Source organism: Polyodon spathula, chromosome 7, assembly GCF_017654505.1.
Source record: "Polyodon spathula isolate WHYD16114869_AA chromosome 7, ASM1765450v1, whole genome shotgun sequence".
NCBI classification, from domain to species: domain Eukaryota; kingdom Metazoa; phylum Chordata; class Actinopteri; order Acipenseriformes; family Polyodontidae; genus Polyodon; species Polyodon spathula.
Window position 1 is genome coordinate 5,560,787 of NC_054540.1, and position 20,050 is coordinate 5,580,836.

The 20,050-nt window shown below is 38.7% G+C and overlaps 1 protein-coding gene across 7 annotated transcripts in view; it reads left to right on the forward strand.

The window, feature by feature from the left end:
- LOC121318047 (neuron navigator 3-like) overlaps positions 1 to 20,050 on the forward strand; it is a 159,222-nt gene that overhangs the window by 34,440 nt on the left and 104,732 nt on the right. For all 7 annotated transcript variants that reach the window (XM_041254274.1, XM_041254275.1, XM_041254277.1 and 4 more), the window contains exons 2-3: positions 17,625 to 17,742; positions 18,386 to 18,438. In XM_041254274.1, the coding sequence (XP_041110208.1) occupies positions 17,625 to 17,742; positions 18,386 to 18,438 (171 nt within the window). The remainder of the gene's footprint in view (positions 1 to 17,624; positions 17,743 to 18,385; positions 18,439 to 20,050) is intronic.

Here is a 20,050-nt window from a genome sequence, read left to right on the forward strand (position 1 = left end):
CACGATAAAAACTTGTTCCTTGTGAGTGGCACTTTAGAAATTTTGAAAAATAAATTAATAGATAATATGTATGTGATGGTTAATGTATTATAATGTGATGACATACTGACATAATTATTTTCCTTCAGTCTCTTCAGTCAACTGGTCAGAGTAACCTTTTACTCAAACCTGATGTTGGTGTGAAAGTGCACTCCATGAGATAGACCCGGTGAAAACAAAGGGCAATTACCCAGATTTTCATAAGGTTGAACTAAGAAAAATTGATAGATTCGCCTCACTTCTGGTTTTTTTTTTTTTTTTTTTTTTTTGTTGCTTTATAGTGCTGTGCTTTTAAAACATGACACTGATGACGATCTTGATCCACAGATCTTTTAAATCCCCCTTCATGATTGTTTCTGCCATCCTTTTAAACACTTCTGCACATCTCTGTTTCTTTCCATCAAGCTGAGTTATGGCTTTGAAATCCTCAATAAAAGTGAAGTCTCCTCATCAGAGCAAAAGTAGCCGCGTTTTCTCGCTTAACCTCCTTGGACTCCGTCCATCGGATGAGACATAAAACCGAGGCCCTATTATAAGTGACTCTGCAGTAGTTGTTGATGCATAGTTCAACCCTAGTCTGTAAGTCACTTTTGATAAAAGCATCTGCTAAATGACAAATTAATAATAATAATCTCTGTAACCATCTCTGGTAATATCATTTTAATCAATAGGAAGGAAGATATAACAGTAAGACTCCATTGCTGAAAAAGAGCAGTGGATCTGTTGTCTTGCTCTTTCAAAAAAAATCACTTGGAAATGTTGTAGGCCGCTTATATGATCAAAGGTGGTAGTGTGGAAGGAACTGGGTGTTCTGTCTCTCTGTTGATACCATTAAACCTGAAAGAGTTCTCACGTTTAAATAGTTCATTTTAACCTCTACAGACCGCCAACATGAGTGCATATTGTATTGTCATTCTGACCTGGCACAGAAAAGATCAAATTTGGGAGTACTGGAAACTCTGCAGGAAATTACTTGTGTGTTGTTCATAAGTGTTCATAAATCCAGATAGTAACGTGCATTGTGCTGATCTAGTAGCAGCCCCAAAATGAAAATGTGTTTCATTGCAGCTTAGGCCTTTGCCTGTTTCTTGGAGGACATTTTAAAGAGGAATGGAGACAGTGTCTTCAGTATTAGTCTGTGGATGGCTAGTACACCACAGTTTAGATCCGTCCGTACTTATGACAGTCCTTTTTTTTTAATACAAAGGGATTACCCACAGTGCATATTAAAATTACTGCAGTGATTAACTTTGTATAAATCTGTGTTTGGTGCTTTCGATGCGAGTTCTGAAGATGCTGTTCAATTTGGTTTAATTTTGTTTTACCTGCTATAGATATATGTTATATTGGTTAGATCCCCAGCGTCTTTATGGAAGCACAGTTAGAGCCAGCACCACACGACAGATATAATTCACTTCGGCTGATCGAACCTGGGGCGGCACGGTGGCATGGTGGTTAGCTCTGCTGTCTTGCAGCTGGACTGTCCCACAGTCCAAATGCTGGCTAGGTGGATTGGCCTCTCTAAATTGCCTCTTAGTTGCCCTGTGATAGACTGGCGTCCCATCCAGGGTGTAGTCCTACCTTGCTCACTGTGTGTGCTGGGTTAGGGTCCAGCTCACCGTGCCCCTCTATAGGATTAAGCGGTTACAGATAATGGATAGATGGATGGATGATCTAACCTATATAATGTATATCTATGGAGGTAACAAGAACTAAACAGCAGTTCCGGAACTCAAAGCACACAATACTTGAGTCATTGTAATAAGAATATTGTAAGAAAAATCCTAAAATGGTTACACCTGTAAGTTGCATTGGATAAAGACACATTCCTAATAAACCTAATAATAGTTTAAAACAGCTGGGGCTCTTTTAACATTAATACTGTAGTGCCCTTGAAAATTGGTTTCTTCATTGAAAAGTTTTTTTTAGGGGGCACCACGCTGTTTTAGATGCCCCATTTGGATGAGCTGTTAAAATCAAGGTCTACTAATGTTTATAGAGATCCACTGGCACTCTTTAAAAGAACACCAGGGATGGTAGCCTCATTGTCCTTCACAAATTCCTTGGCAAATTTAACTTTCTTCAGATTTCTCTATCCTCATAAATGAGGGGAATAGAATATTCCTGGAAATTGGATCTTTCTTTACCATTGAAATCGATCCTGTGTTCAACGGATAGAATCCAGCATATAAGAACTGCCAGCTGGAAAGTATGATGTTCCTTCTGTGAAAAGCACATTTCCTTGACTCGTCTATTGCTGCTATACAATGGCTCTGAGAGAGTAGCAACCACTTTATGGTGTCTACGTTCTCAGTGACACACTTGTATGCACTAATTCGAAACTGTTGCGGTATGTCACATTGGAACATAAACAGGAAGGTGACTTTTCACCTAAAAGCGCAAGGAGGAAGTCTCCAAAGAGCTGCACATCCAGGATGGCTTCCCTCAGTCAGCCCTGTTACTTTTTTGAGGGGAATTTTTAGAAGGCCCGAAAGGAAATCCTGAATGACTGTGGCCTAGGCTGATGCCGTATCTCCACCTGACCATTGTGTTTCTTGGTGTGATGGCATTTGCTAAAGCTGTGAAAGAGTTCATTTCTGAGAATTTACAAGATCCTTTATTGTTTTACAGGCAGCATTCAAAGTGGAATCGATATAAGTATTTGTATTCAACACAAATTCTTTTTATAAATTATTCTGAAAATTGTCAGCTCTCGCCAGCTTACGCCTCCAGCAAGGTCTTTTACATAGAAGCCATAAGTTTAGACTCAGAATCTAAAACACCATGCTGATGTTGTGCAAGAAGTACCTGGTATGAAACACCGGGTTTTCAGAGAGCTGTGATACACAGTGAACCCTGGTTTAGTACCAGGAAAGCTGTCTGGCTTTGCTGCTCTGTATCGCCTCTGTCTGCAGGTATTGAGCTCCCCCTGCTGGAGGTTTATCAGGACTACACCCGCAGTTCCATGGTGACACTTTAAAATAATGGCTGCAAATTAATGAATTCTGTCTGAATAACACCTGAATAACTTCATGTGAAGTCATGTGAATTTAATGACCTGCGTTCATTATGTGGTTCGTTGTGAATTTGCAGCCATTATTTTAATGTTACCATGTTTATAGTGTGTGTGCAAAGGTCTTAGATGTGTTACAATTTACTCAAAGCCTCCACTAGTTTTTTCTACTATTATAACAATCTTGACTTGCATAAAGAAGGAAAAACATTGCATGAAATAGTTCGCATCAGTCAATTTTTAAGGTGTGGTATCCAAAGCATAATCAACAAGTACAGAGAAACATCATCTGTAATTGACAAACCCAGGACTGGAAGACCCACAGAGCTGTCTAACAAGGAGGCGCAGTACTTGAAGATAACATCCTTAAGGAAAAGAAAGAAGACAAGTGTTGAATTGACAACAGAACTGGCAGAAGGCACAGCTGTCGTTGTCCATCAAATCAACAGTCCAAAGCACCTTTGACCATTGTTCCATTGTCCAATTTCTGTGTTCTTCTGCCAGTTCTGTTGTGTGTGTGTGTGTGTGTGTACATTATATATACATATGCTGCTACAGTGCTTCCAGTTTGTTTGATTTATTTTCTATGAACAGTTTAGCAAAAACTTTGAACTGTTGATAATAAGATTTACAGCCCCAGAGATGGTCACACGCCTTCAAAAGTAAGTAATCATAAGAAATTACAGAGTGTGTGTGTATATATATATATATATATATATATATATATATATATATATATATATATATTGTTATGACACGACTGATGGAAATAACTCCTTTTGGTGTGCACATCGTTGGGTCGACCAAGACATCGTACGTTATACCTGCTTTCTTGGTCCATTTGTGTTGTCAAAAAAACACAAACAGTTTCGGTACCATTAGGGGGGGGGGGGGGGGTCTGTCTGACACTGAGAGGAGATTACCTCATCTTACACAGGGTGATCAAAGACCCTGTTTTTTTTTGTTGCTGGTTTTGCCATCATGATAATTCCCCAGCAGGCCAATTATCTACTTGAAGAACAGTGCCTAAAACACCCCCTATATTCACATGTGTTCCATCCTACAAGTGTATAGAATGATTAACATCATTTTACAACAATTTATTTTTCAGATTTTGTGTATGACAGCATAGGAAAAAAAAAGAAATCTGATACAGCTGTCAGAAATAGACTTTAGTCAGTGGAGCTAGGTGGTTAGGGGGGTGGTAACAGTTGTGCATATTCCTGATAGGCCATTTGCTGGTTTGAGGCTGTGTATAACATTTAGAGGCGTTGTATTTGCCCTCACTGAGATAAGAACTGAGCTCTCCAGATGACAGAAAGGTAAGATTGAAATATACAGAAAGCTAAATGCGTTAGCAGTGTTTCAGCTTGGAAGGGCTGCTTGCGATTCATCTGAGGATGGTTGAAACGCTTTGGACTGCAAGGGTTTGAAAATGCTCACAGCTGGTAAAAGAAAAATAGGAACCACGACTTTGTTTGGTGAACAGACATGGCATGCTCCTTCCTAAATAGGGGAAGTTAAGATCTCAAGGGAAATGCTGTGTGTTATGTTTGTGTAATTGGGGAAGCTTTTGAATAGTTTGTGGCAGAGTCGTGTGATGTGAGCACAAGGTGGGGGAGTATCCACTGGCCATGTGTGTGGGTGTTCTTGGGACAAAGATCACAGTTTAGGACTGCTGTGACACTGTAACAAGAATCACAATGCTGTATGACTTCACTGTGCCTCCCTTTTATATTTCAAATGTAATTGCATTAATTGATGGTAACACTTCAGGCAATGAATGGGAACACAATAGACAATTCACATCATTAGGGTCTGGGATAAAGCTTTTCATATGAATAAGGGCGGACTTTGTCAAGAATTCATGATTAACTTATGTGCGCAACTAATGTAACATTATCCAACAGGTTTTGTTCGACTTAATGAAGCAAAATTAGTTAATTCTAAAGGGTGATGCAAAACATTTGGCCATAGCTGTACATAATGGTTCTAGGCTATAAATGTTTGGTGATGATGATGTTTTTAGGAATCCCATTAACTGGTCACCTGACTGAGCTCTTCTGTGACATATGTGGTTCTTAAGTGCAAGATTACTATGAATACATCACTGTTAAGATGTACGGCCCTGAAAACCCAAAGTCTTAATGTTTCATCTACAGATGAGACATGGCACACGCAGTTTCTCCACCTGCTGCCCTGCAAACCAGCCATGGCCCAGTCCACGGGGGAGCTTCCATTTGGGAGCATTAGCTACATCAGCCGCCAAATTGAATCTGTGGAGACACTGGCACTGCTCCTGTACCATCTTCAGAGAGCACATGCTCATCCAGATCTTAACTGCAGTTTCAATGAGATTTTGAAATACTAATTCCTCTTAGGAAGTTTATGGTGCGACCCCATATGGTTCTGTACAGATTGTGCTGGTAATCCTGTTATGACCAGAAAAGCACAGCTAGTAGCCCTCACAACTCGGTTGCTGGTAGGAATGGTTAAATTACAGCTCTGAATTATTTCTTACCAGTTAAAATTTTCAATGCATTTAAGAAGATAAAAAACACAGAAAAACAAAACAAAAACATGGGGTAACCTTGCACTCACAATGGTCTTTTTTTGTCCTGTGTGCTCTGAGAGCAATGGGATTTTGTATTGAGTATTAAGAAGGGGTAATACATAAAGACAGAACAATTGGAGAAAGAGTACTGGCAAACCTTTCTCTCCCCCTGTGGATTATGATCAGATGCTGTATTCTTTTTATGTTGTTAAGAGCTGGCAACTGAAATGCTTCCAAAGACATGTGAGGGACTGTTGAGATGCCAGCTCGAATTGAGATTCAGACTTGTGAGTCAAGGAGAGGGACAGTCTAGCGCTTTTGGGAGGCACGACAGGAACTCAAGTGACACATAAGGCAACTCGCGACAATCTCTGAATATTTACAAGGCATAGTTTAAAAATACAAGACATGGTTTGTTAAAATACAAGGGTTTTTTTTTGTGTGAGAAAAAGCAATTATATTTTAACACATCCTACAGTGATAATGAAGGCCATGTACACAGCCCCATCCCACCTTCCACCAGCAGAATGTCATTATGGGTTCCAGTTTTTATATAGTCTGGCATCCAAGGTGTTTGAAATAATAAATAATAATAAAGTAATAATAAAGATGAATTGATAATGTGCTTCCAAATCTCCACGTTATCGGAAGCTTTAGCCATATAATTTCTGCATGTGGGTATAAACTGATGTCACACATTATTTATTTATTTTTTAAATTTCGTGACCAATTATTATTTTTTATTTCTGTTTCCCCCAATTTGGAATGTCCAACTACATTTTTTCATCTCACCACTGCGGGTCCCCACACAGCCCAGACGTGCTGAGGGCATTTGTGCGTCCTCCGATCTCACACGCCTAAAGCCAGAATCGCTTTTACAATGAGCAATGCAGGTGGGTGGGCTACCGATCTCGGAGAACAGAGATCAGCCCTGTTTTGTATCCACTCTGAATGTGCTCGGTATCTGGCCAGTAGGGTTCACTGTAGCACGATGAGGAGAAAAAGACCCTGCCGGTTTCATTTTAATTTTATCATGCATACCTTATGACACAGAGCTTATTGTTTCATTTGTGGAAGCCCATGATTGAAACGTTTAGCATATTGCTGCCAGATAGAGGAAGCACAGAATTTTGTTTTTTTGAGTATATCATCTGGAAGAAAAACAGGCACCACATTTTACAAGATTTTATTTATTTATTGATTTATTTTTGCCTGTGGAATCATGCCAAGAAAAAATGTCAGATTTTTGTTTATTATATTATTATTATTATTATTATTATTATTATTATTTATTATTATTATTATTATTATTATTATTATTATTATTTATTATTTTTTTATTATATGTTTTTTTTTTTACATATGGTCTCCAGTTTTTCTCCTCACTGGGGTTTGCAGGCCTTTGTGGAACCGTGACCACAAATTGCATGTTTTCTGTTTCCATATTGCACTATCATAATTTATTTACAGAAAAACGCACAAACCTCCGAGCAAGCTACTAATTACAGTGTGCTCGCTGCCCAAAAGATCTATCATTGGCTAAAAAGGAATGCCTGTAACTTCTCAGCACCAAGTTGTTGGTTTGGTACTGTTAACTTTGGTTGTATTGTTTTTGGCATCCATTGAGACATATTTTTTATTCTGTGTCTTTTTTGTTTCGATCTCTTCTTTTCTTTGTGGCCTCGGAGCAGTCTCAAATTTGGGAACCACTTTACCTGCACTGTTGTATTCTATCTTTCTACATGAACCAGATTTCAGGGAATTACCAATAATGTGAGAACTGAAACAGGTCTGACATGCGTTGTGCCACTTGTGCTGCAACACAGGTACATGTACAAAGACATCCATGGTGTTAACTATACAGAGAAAGATGCTGAATATTCATTTAAAGGACTTAAAGGTAGTGAAAAAAATCCAGTAAATTTTAACAAACGTATTTCACAGTGACTTGAGCAACATTCACAGAGCACCCCTTGAATACCATTGTCATTTTAGTTTTGCATTCTTTCTTTACCAATCCTGTCATGAACATTTCTTAAATGAAATTTTAAAAAAGTGTGTGTGTATATATATATGTACAAAGTGGCGTTATGATAATATTAGATAAGAATTACTGTGATTTATTTAGCTCTGTGTGCTTTTAAATAAGTATTAGTTGACATTTTTATAATAATGTTGAGCTACCATACTGTAGTTTCCCTGTATCATCAGAGGATTTATTTGAATTCAGAAGAGGATTTTCTTTCGTTATGCATATTTAGTGGTTTTGGAACAGTCCCTTTTCAGTTAAGTTATCTGACATAGAATTATTTTTGTTTTCCCTGATATGGAAAATTAGGAAATTACCCAATACGCAATTGTATTATAGTGGCTCACCTAGACTGACCAACAAGCGCTGAGATATAATCTCTGTTCTCTTGCACAATCCACATTCACTGTGATTAAGAGCAAGAGGTCTATAAACTGCTGCATTCTCATTACAAGGCTTACTCTGGCAACAATAGAACAAAGAGGGGTTACACATTAAGCCACATCGTATGTACATCGAGGATGCCAGCCAAGAAAGAGGTTTGTTTTAAAGTTTTAACTGAGACAGAAACTGGAGGGAGTTAAGCCAACTCTGAGCTAGGGTGGGGAGTCTACATGCAGTTTGGTACCACGAGAAACTAACTAGGAAAGCATAAGAAGTGTATAACTTAAAAGGGAAGCTTTAAAATGCAATAAAAATATATGGTTTTACACTGCTGCTTCTCTGCTAGACTCTGGATATTGTAAACAAGCTTCCTCTAGTCTAAAGACTCCATGTTTCTTTAAGTCCTGTAACTGTTACTGTACTACTAACGACGTTGGGGATGCTGGGTCATTCAGTGTCAAACCAAAATCCAGGAGAATCCCTGCCTCAGCATTTAGATTATGCTTATATTTTGTGTAGTGGAAGATACAGGTGAGATATGAATCCAAACCAAATATTTAAATTCAATGGTGAAGATTTGCTGAGATACACCCCCTTTTGTGGTGGTGGTGGTGGTGGTGGTGGTGGTGGGTGGTGGGTGGGGGGGTTGGTCATACTTGAAACGCCTCATTTTGGAGTGACTTTGAGGATCTAAAAATGACATTTAGACTGTCAGTAGCCCTATGAATGCTTCTGTACAGATAGTCAGGTAGGTCTTCTGTAGAATTCATGCAAAATAAGTACCACTGCTTAAGTATTTCTGTGTTGCTGGGGGGCTTAAAATTGAAAGATTGTCCAATTGTCAAATTCCTGAGTGATTTTTAAGGGCATGTTCCTTCTAAAGTAGAAGAGATATCACTTTTCATTGCTTAGATGTGCTCATAATTTAATTGACTTTCTATATACAGCTCTGCTACTGTCTACCTACTTTACTGTCTGATTTAATGACCCCACAAAAAGGCCTCAGGATGAAAGTATGGAAAATGGGCTGAAGGGCTGAAATCCCATGTGAGACAAGAGTTAAACTGACCTTTGGTGGGCTTATAGATGAGGATTTGAAGGACTTGTGGTAAAATAATTGACTTTGTACTCTGTCTCCTTCACAGTTTAATAAATGTACAAACATGAACAACACGCATTTATGTTGTTTTAGTTTAAACCAAGAGAAACCATAACGCGTATAAATAAATAAATCCATACAACTAAAGCCATAAAATGTGTATAATCTGTGTATAAAAGTGGTTTGTCATAGGGCTACAGAGGTATGGTTGACCTCTTATTTATTCTTTGTTATCATCTTTAAAAATGGATTCTTGCAAAGTTCTGAAACAAGCATTCATGAGTTATAGATGAGCGTTTGAAGGCAAATTTTCATCATTGGACTTAAATACTTGGCCTGGTTTCATACCTGACCTGTATCTTCTACTACACAAAATATAAGCAAAATCTAAATCTTGAGGTGGGAAGCTCTGGTTGAGTTAACACGGAATGACCCTACTGCTTTTTCATATTTTGACTATATGAACCAGAATACCAAGTGAGAGAAGAACCAAATGCCTCAAATGCATCAAGTATCATAGTTGATAGTAATGTTTTTTTTCTGCTAGTAGTGTAAAAACTCAGACTGCAGTAGGATTGCTGTTTGAATCAGGACATTTGATTTCTTTTAAAGAATGATCAGGGTCTGTTTGCATCGGTGCTTTGTTCTAGGAAAGACGCACACTAAATACCAGAGTAATTTATATACTAATTGCAAGACGTTCTGTAAGATTTATATAAAGGGTAATAGTGGTGTGACCTTTGTCCCCTAGCAGTATGAGGATTGCTTATATAAAATCATGAAGCGCAACAATTTTATTCAAACATTCTGCATTGCCCAAAGTCAGTGTGTCATTTCAGAGAAAAAATGAACTAATGAAAAGCCAAGGCCATTGTGGTGTTTATTCCTCGGATAAATGTCCTTGTCTGGGTTTCTTGTTCCACGGCCATTCTCATTTTGAAGTGGTTAAGTACTTAAGATCCACTTGCCAGCAGAAACCGTTATAGTAACTGGTCCTAATTAAGGACTTTGGCTGGGCCAAGCAAGTCATATTCAGTGCTCCAGCATGGCTTCTCATAGGGTCTTTTGAAGTGTGCAACGCACTATTGACTGACATGTTTGAAGAAAATACGTCCAAATTTTGTAGTGCCCCGTTAATGCAGTGTTCTGGAATGTGATTGATTTTGCTGGAGTGGAACGGGGGGAACTACCCTGCAGCTTTTTAACTTTTGGATTGTGAGTTCGTCCTGCATAAGCCAGCATGGATACTGTTCAGCACACCACTGCTATTTTAATATATGTCATCCCTCTCTATGTGCTCCAGGTCACAAGGATGAATCTCGGTTCTGCTGGTTTAGCTAATGATGTGACCTAGAGGAGCGTTGAGGTCATAGCAGGTGGAGGCCACAAATTAATCTTTACACTGGGAGGGGGAGGGGAGGGGGCAGATGTGCACAACACATGCATCGATTGTGCCAATAAGTGCTTTTCATCAAATACACAAAATCCAAAAATGTGCAAAGTGTGCTCGCAGGCACAGACGGTAAGGCCACTTGTATCAAGGCTTGCATGCCAGTTATGCCAAGTCCAGTTGTGAATTTTTTGTGTTCACTGCCTGGGTAAGGTGAAAAAGGTACACATTCTGTTTACTCTTGTACTGTGAAGTACTTCCAGCCCACCAACAGGAAGCACTGCATATCTTCAGCTTTGTTTCTCCCTCGGCCTGTGAAGGAATTCATATGTCTGCTCTTGAGGGATCCTCACAGGATACTCTGGAGATCATATTAGTTGCTCTGAGTGTTCAATGCTCTTTTTTGCTTATAGGGGTCTTTTCAGTGCCCTCAGGCTTAGCCCATATCGGCATAGCAACTCATCCAGGCTGCAGAATGAAGTATGCATTAATAGTAAAATCTGTCAGGTTTTGTTCTCTTTTTAAATTTTGCAATATAAAATTATAATTCAGTTGCATATATACAGTATAAATCCAACAGCAATTTTTTTTTTTTTTTATATTTTACTTTTATTTAAAATAAGGAAATATATAAAACACTCTACACTCTATATACACAAGACTGTATACCTTTAAACAGTGCAGTAAAAAGTGCTGCTTCAGCCCACTGGGGAATATAGTTTCTCTGTATTGCAGAATTCCTTTAACATGCATGAATATGGATATCATTTGAAAGTGTTGTGCACGTCTTCTGGGGTGTTGCAGAAAACGATTCAATATATTCATCTCACTGAGGTGTTCCTGGTTAAACAGTTTTAAACAAATACAAATGAAAATATGATTTCTGATCTGTGGCCTACTTTCCTTTTGTGCAAGTATACCGGAGCGGAACTTAAGAACTGCGTCTCCTCGATATTCTTCTGGGTATAAGAGCTCCCTGTGTCCCACTGCTACCAAACTGCTTAAGGTGGTATTAACATTTAGGATTGTACATCTCCAACTATAGTGTCATTTACTGAATGCTGCATTGTAGTATTTTGAATATTGAGCATTTTCTGGGAAAACCAGGGAAATAGAGGCTTGTTACTGGACATTGTTAGACTGGTAGCATGTGTTGTACATGCTTGTACATGTATTATTCTTTTTATATGTATGTGTCATATTATATTTAGTCTATACTAGTTATTATAGGTGTTTATTGTGTTTTTATTCAGTACTATGTATTAAAAATGAAATTTAATACATTTCAGTCACTATGTTATCCCTGAGGTTATGGAATTTCGCCCCTGGGATTTAAATCAACACTAGAGAGATATGAGACTCACAGCTGCTTTAATACTTTTGTATTAAAAAAATGCTAAAGCCTATTTTTATTTATTTTTTGTCACCGTTATAATTTGTATACAATTTGTAAAAAAATCAAAAAATAAATGTTAATGTCGCTGAACTTTTCATAAACTACTTGCAGCCCTAAGACGTTATTCAATGTTTGCTAGGACTATAGTTTTGCTACATTGACATTACTCTTCTCCTTGTTTGCACTGGATCAAAAATGCCACTCAATAAACCAAGCCCATTAACTTCATGGTACATTAATAGTCTAACAGGACTTTGTACAAATAAAAAAAAAAGAAAATACAGATTTTTCACTTCGTTACAATTATAGCTTCTTAACTGGATACTGTAATTGCCATACAAGTTGGCTTCCAATAAAGAACGTCTCGAAAGCAGGCTACTTTAGTGATGGAGTGTAGCTGGGGGACCACTTAAGATGCAGTAAGCACATATTGATGGACCGCTTCCATTTCCTCTGAAAATAAAGACTTGCGTGTGTAAGATATAGCCTGGCTCCACAAGCTACACTCCAACAACTGCATGGCTTGCTTGAGTTGATTGCTGAAGTCAGCTTATAGCTGAACAAACTTTGTTTAAACAGTTGCTGCTGTTTTGTAGACACAGAAAGCCAGCTTAGCTAAAACAGAGCTTGTGAAGTCATGTATAACCTCCTGTCATCCCTGAAGCATTAACTAGGGTGGAGGGGAGCTAGAGGTGAAACTACTTTTGAGGTAAACAAACTGGATTATCAATAAGCTTTGCTTCTAAAAGTGGCTCATACTGTAAGTTTTACTGTATTTGCAAACTGCTTGCATCTGTCTGAATGTGGACAGTAAAACTAAATTCATCTGTTTTCAATATACAGTAGTTGTGTGTGTCTTTCTTTCATGTCCTACTGCAAAGAAGGGACAAACAAAAGAGACTGGTGGCAATGAATGCAATGATCATTTTGCGAATTTGATTGTAAAACTATTCGTTTGCGTTGAAACCGTGCATTGGCCTTGCTGATATATATATGCTTCTTTTTCAGCACTAGCATGTTCTGTGGCCAGAAGCTTCTCACTTCCATCAGTTAGCTAACACCTCCCAATGGAAGTTTGGAGCTACTGCACGTTACTTACATTACCTGCAAAACCGATAGGCACTGCAATGTGACTAGACTATAAAGCAATCCATCTGCTATCTGCAAAGCCGAGTCACATTGGCGTGGAACAGATTGTTTTCTTTAGAGAGTATGCTGAAGAATGACTTGTCTTCTGCACATGCAAGGTACAATGAGATGGATGGGGAGGCTGGATTAATTTTTTTTTTTTTGGGGGGGGGGACGGACGGACGGACTGCTGATTGATTAGTGAGACTTAGCTTCTCTGTTTGACTTCTGTGCCGGCCGTGCTGTGCAAAAATGAGGCAGGGTTAGGGCAAAATATGATCTAGAAAGAAAACGAGTCATGCTTATTACCAGGAACAGAAAATGAGTCCACGGACTGAGACAGTGGGGTACAGTATGACATTCCTAACTGAGTAAGCCACAGTTCAGAGACTTGAGAGACCGGATCAGTTTTGTTTAAAAGGCTGCAGATTCTTGCTGCAACAAAAGCCCATCTTTGGAATTGAAGATGCTGGAGTGATTTTATGAATGTTTTGGGTCGCGTAGGAAACAGGGTCAGATGCATTTCTGTTATTTGTTTTAGAAATGCCTTGTAGATCATTTTGATATGCAGCTGTTGTGCTTCTGTGGTGCTTTAATTGTGTGTGTGTGTGGGGGTGTGTGTGTGTGTATATATATATATATATATATATATATATATATATATATATATATATATATATATATATATATATATATATATACTATTATAGCTTTGTATTGATATCAGAAATAATTTAATTCTAAAGTATTATTTTGATTGGAGTGCATACTACTTTTTTTAAATGTACTTTGTACATTATTTTCGATTATGTTTCAGTAAAAAGAAACACATGATAGGATGCTGTACTTGAAATGTGGCCCCCGTAAGTGAGAACAAAGCTATACAGTATGTGTACATTAGCTTAAAATATTTACAAAAAATGCCTGCAAACAAACCTAAAAGAAAAAAATAAATGCTCTTCAGTATATAACCGTTTCACCTGAATTTCAAAGACAACACTTAATTTATTTAACAATAATTAGTGGCAATTTCCTACAAGTCACATCAAAAGTATTCTTATGCTTAAACAATTAGTAAGTTAAACAAGCAGAAAATGATTTGGAAAGGAACAGTATACCCGGCTCATTTGTGCCTTGCACTATTCTTCCAGCACACGTGTAGATGCCAGAGAAGTGTATTGCTATATTTGGGTATTTGCTACACTGTTTAATTTGCTTCCTTTCTCTGTGAATAATAAATGGGGTGAATAAAGAATGTGTAAAGGACACCATAGCAATGCTGAATGACTGCTCCTTTCCCAGAAATGCCTGCTTGGATCTATATTTTTTAGCAGTTTCAAATTGCAATTTTAATTATTGTGCCTTTTGAGGTTAGAAAAGACTGTGGAAGCAAACAGGACCACACAAACGCCAGAATGAAGCTCCTGCCCTTAAGCTTGTGTTAGTGCCGGGGCATTGCCATTGTCGAATCATCTTAGCCTTGCACTTGACAGATTAGTCATGAACAGATCATTTAAAACTATGTATATAAAATGCATCAGAGGTTTTTTTTTTTGGAGGAAGTTGAGAAATCTGTGTTGAAGTATCAGGCAGCGTAGAGTTAATGAGACTGTATGAATGTGGTTTAGAAGCTGTTCTGATGTAAGAAGTGTGTGACTGTGGCACTTCACTTGTTCCTTTTAACTCAATTTTATGGAAAAAGCTCAAAAAACCACAACAAATAAGCCTTTGAAATTGTGCCCTTTTGAAGCTTTTCAGAGATACGTTATCAAAAGAGAAAGAAAGGGATACCGTTAATTAGACATGGAGGGGGTATAAATGTCTGTTTTATTAAAGTAAGAAGAAAAAGAAGTAACAGAAAACAGTTAACAGTGAGTGACCAACCAACTTCAGCTATGGAAATGATTTTTCCAAAAGCAATCCTGCTAACTGATATTGTTTATGCTGTTTAGTGTTTCCTTATTGAATCAGCGTTGTATACGTTGAAGTGGGTTTTCCTGTTTTATAAACTAAACTAGCTAAAATAAACTGGTGTGGCTGCCACATAGCTAAACAGATTAGGTGGGAACTGAGTAAACAGTTGGTTAGCAATTTGGATTAATCTAAAGACCACAACAACCGAAAAGTGCAGAGCAAGACTACCCAGATTTTATTGTTCAGACACCTGATGGACCTCCACAGGCCTCTGTTTGGATCCCGAAGAGGATAACTTCACAGACACCGTGAATTGAAACTGGAAGCCCAAATTTCGTAATCAAGTCCCCCAGATGAAGAGTTGTTTAAACCTCCTGCTATGTCTTATGAGATAGTGTGAAATGCTTACCCACCACAAACGAATCACTGCCTTTCATCAGTTGGAACGCCAGCTTGGGTTAACTTTTACTTTGGTCTGATGGGTAAGCTGAAACTTTGAGTTAGTCTTCTGTAAAATGTATTGAGTGCACGAGTTCTGCTCTCTGAAGAAGCCAGCGTTAACTGCAGCAGTGGATTACATTTACACTGCATGCCTTTAATGATCAGTAGAGGACGTTCAAACAATCAATCAGTCAATCTTTATTTTATATAGCGGCTTTCGTCGTGAACCACCATCACAAAGCACTTTACAAGATGCAGTAACAAGAAGAAAATCCATAATACTTTAAATACAGAGAAATGCATAATACATGATGTACAGTTTAAAAAAAAAAAAAAAAGCATAATACATTAAATACAGTGGAAAGTGCATAATACATGATAGTAACGTAATACATGAAATAGTAACAGCAACACAGCAGCTAATAGCAGATATCAGGCTTAAAGAGCACATTAAGCAAGTGAGAGTTGATTTAAAGCGAGCGATGGTGGGAGCATCACACACCAAAGCTGGGAGACGGTTCCAGAGAGTCAGAGCTATGAAGCCTAAGGCTCCTTCTCCAAGGGTGATACACTTTTCCTAGGGGATAACAAGCAGGCCAGTTGGAGGACCTCAGCTTATGGGCAGGGACATAGCGGGTCAGCAGATTGAGGAGGTACTCGGGACATGTGTGATGAAGGGTATTGTAGGTGAGCAGGAGAGTTTTAAAAATAATCCTGAACTTTACAGGTAGCCAGTGCAGCTGGCCAAGATAGGGGGGTGATGTCATCACGTTTTTTACATCTAGTAAGGGTCTGGGTCTGGATTCTGGATTAGCTGCAGTCTGTTTATGGTGCGTGCCAGGAGACCACTATATAGAGAGTTGCAGTAGTCGAGTCGAGAGGAGACAAATGCATGACAAAGTATCTCCGCATCTGGGAGGGAAAGGTAGGGACGGACTTTGGAGATGTTTGAAAGATGGTAGAAGGAAGATTTGACCATGTTGGTTATCAAAGGAGAGGTTGAAGGAGTTCAGATTTGCTGGTGTTCAGCTGAAGAAAACTGTCAGACATCCAGGTCTCTGTCTTGAATGCAAGCCGTGATCCGGACCATGGCAGATGGGCTACCAGGGTCGAGTTTTAAGTAGAGCTGGGTGTTGTCAGCATAGGAGTGAAGCATGAGGCTGTGTTGGCGGATGAGGTGAGCCAAGGGAAGCATGTAGATATTGAAGAGAAGTGGCCCAAGAACAGATCCTTAGGGGACACCACAAGTGACCTGGGTTTGCAACACCAGCATAGAAAACAGACTGCATGCATCCGGATAGGTAAGAGGACATCCAGGAGGGACAGGTTCCAGAGATCCCAGCATATTTCTGAAGGCGGTCAAGAAGATTGGTAGCATAGGGGGATGTATTCTCTGCTACTTAAATAAATAAATAAATAAATTAACACAAAAATAAAGGAACATCGCTGGTGGGATTGGAAGGGAGGGTTCTTAGCACCCTCACGTTAACGAGTGATATGACTTAAAAGGTATGTAGTTTTACAGGAATTGAAAACATATACAATATATTGTTTACTTTATTGCAACCCTGGAGCCATGCTACCACATCTGCAGAGTTTATATACCCTATATTTGTGGAACTTGGGTTTTGTGGGAAATATGAGTGTAATTTTGCATTAGTTTACACACCTCAGAAAGCTCTACTACGCCTATTCGACTTGTCCAGATTGAACCTCATATGAACCATACTATACAATTAAATGAGGTTGTTTTATTGTCTTCTTTTCAGTACGTTAGGTGTTGGTTTTTTAAATCAGAATTTGGAGGTTGCATGCGGGTTTCCAGACAGGTGTTAATGTTTGTACTCCGAAGTGATCTTGTAAACAAGTTGATAAATATTTCTTGCTTAGTCATTAAACAGTGTGCTGTTTCCAGAGTCTGAGATGAATTACAATTCCCCTAAGCACTGTACTGTGGTAAGCTTTTCCTGTTTCTTGCGAGTTATACTTGCAGAGAGTAGGGGCTGACTGATTTGCGACCAGCACTTTTCCTAAAGAACGCTGTGTTTGTTTTCGTGTGTGGTCAGAATGGCCCTGGTATTTAAACAAAAGTGACTCATTTCTAAAATAGGAAAATCATAAAAATCTATTTAGCACAGGGTTTCCTTTTCAGCAATAGCTGGATAATGAAATCCAGAATAACCTCCTCTTTCACTTTTGAAACATCATTCTTTATCCTCCTTATTCTCCCAATGCAGATCTACACTGATTGGGCCAATCACTACCTTGCCAAGTCCGGCCACAAGAGGCTGATCAAGGACCTACAGCAGGACATTGCAGACGGAGTTCTATTGGCAGATATCATCCAGATCATTGGTAAACATCATTGTAAATATACTAATATGTCTTGAGAATCTTTCAATCCAAGGAGAAGGTGCCCTTTTTTAGCTGACTCAAGCAATGGCACAATATGTCGTCCAACACGTGAAGCTGTGTTGTTAAAAAAAACAAAAAAGTTCTATGAAACCATGTGCCTCCCATGTGTGTGTTTTGCTAGCTGAAGTGGTTCATACAGCTTGTTTATTAGTTTTTTTTTTTTTTTTTTTTTTTTTTTTTTTTTTATTCTGGGCTGTCTTGAAACTTTTTATTCCAGCCCTTGAAAAAGACAATTGCTGTGGATTTGATGTTAGCGGTTATTTGGCAATGGTTGATGTATTAGCAGTTATTTTTTAACTTCCTCCTACTATATCCCCTGCATTTGGAACTCAGTGCTTCTGAGACTAGTATTTCCTAACACATGCTGAACTCAGTACTGCAGCAGCCACAGCAAGGGTGCATTGTTGAGCCTGAAATGTATGTATATATAGATCTCTCTCTCTCTCTCTCTCTCTCTCTCTCTCTCTCTCTCTCTCTCTCTCTCTCTCTCTCTCTCTCTCTCTCTCTCTCTCTCTCTCTCTAATATTTATAGTGTGTGTATGTATAGATTTTTATTTCCAACACTTATTATTGTGTCTTCTAGCCAATGAGAAGGTTGAAGACATCAATGGCTGTCCAGGGAGTCAATCTCAAATGGTAAGTTATATATTTATTATTTGAAGGTTTATTCTGCTGTCTATGGGTTAGAATTCTGCCTCTGTACAATTAGTCTGTGTTGTTATTTCAGTTGAAATACTTGCTCTTGTTTGACATGAAGGCCCAAAGGTGCAATGTTTTGCTTGTCAGTTGTGTCTCAGTAGTTTTGATATCTTTTAACCAAAAGGCCATATCTGTCAAGTTCTGTATACCAAAGTGCAATCTGCACCATTCATTGTGAACGGAATGTCCTAATGATACAGATATTTATCAAGCCAGATCACAACACAAATATTATTTCTCTGCATCTTTGTTTATTGTATCTGCACAGGGGCCAAACACCCTAATCCTTACGGCAGGGCAGAATTGTTGTGGGGGTGTGCTTGTGGTCCAGGCCACCTGTCAGAAGTCCTTTTTTAATTAAAGGGGGTTTAAAAGTGTTCCTGTTTTGCTCTTTGATGGCAAAACTCCTGCTTCAAGAGCCCCACTCCTTTCTCTGAACAGAGATTTTCTACGCTGCATTTGTGTCTCAGAACAAATGACTTAACAGTAGGGTGCAATACTTATGGACTCCTGCTGCAGCATTCATAGCGTTCACTTTATCCACAAGTCCATTCCGGCCACTGAGGGCTTTCACAAATAGCACTGGGAGTCTCATAGGAGCCAGCACACACCTCTGTGGGGCTGGACTGGAAGAAGCATTTTTTTTTTTTCTTTTTGTTTTAACTTTTTTTTTTTCATGAAAAGGCAACCTGTTTACAGTTGAAACAGAGGTATACCCTCCAGTTCACACTGTCCTCTTTGCTACTGAGCGTTATGAGACTCCATTAAAAGGAAGTGAGAACTGTTCACATGTTTTGACTTCAGCTTTCGAAGTGAATGCAGCTCAATGCAGATCTTGCCTGGGGTTATTTGGTACTGTCAGCACGCTGTCATTTTTTGGTGCTGTGGCTCTGTGGTCCTGTTGGATTGCTATTGCACACCTGTGCTGAACGTCGGGCTATCTAGTCTGTCACCAGCGAGCTTTCAGCTACAAGGTAATGACAGATTGCTATGAAGTGTTGTTTCCTGTGTTTGTTAGTGTTGGATGCGAGTGTGGTGTGTGGGTGGAAGGTGTTGCAGAGCACCCTAGGCATGGGAGCATTAGGATTGTGGGTGGATTTCCATACACATTAAGGAAGGCAGATTCATTTGGTTACATTGTTGATGCTTCAGATACTATTATATTATGCTTTGCTGACTTATCGTACTTGAATGACAAAACAAGTTCGTCTTCTAAATGTATCTATGCAAGTCAAGATATTGCCAGATGAAACAACATCATCTCAAAGAGTGAAATGTTAATGAATATATTTCCTTTCACTATTTAATGAGGAGAACAGCAGAAACTCTAATGCTGGCAGTCTAGGTTCTAGGTCTAGCAAATTAATTATACCGGCTAATATGTGAACTGCAACAGGAGTACAATATTTTATTTGTGGTTTCGTAGTGTGCACCTGTGTGAAAGGGCAGAGCACTGGACTAACCACCATAATCTGTAATTAAAGTGTACGTGGGCATACACACTTTGAATGAGTTTTTTATATTGACATTTGTATGCTATGAATTCATG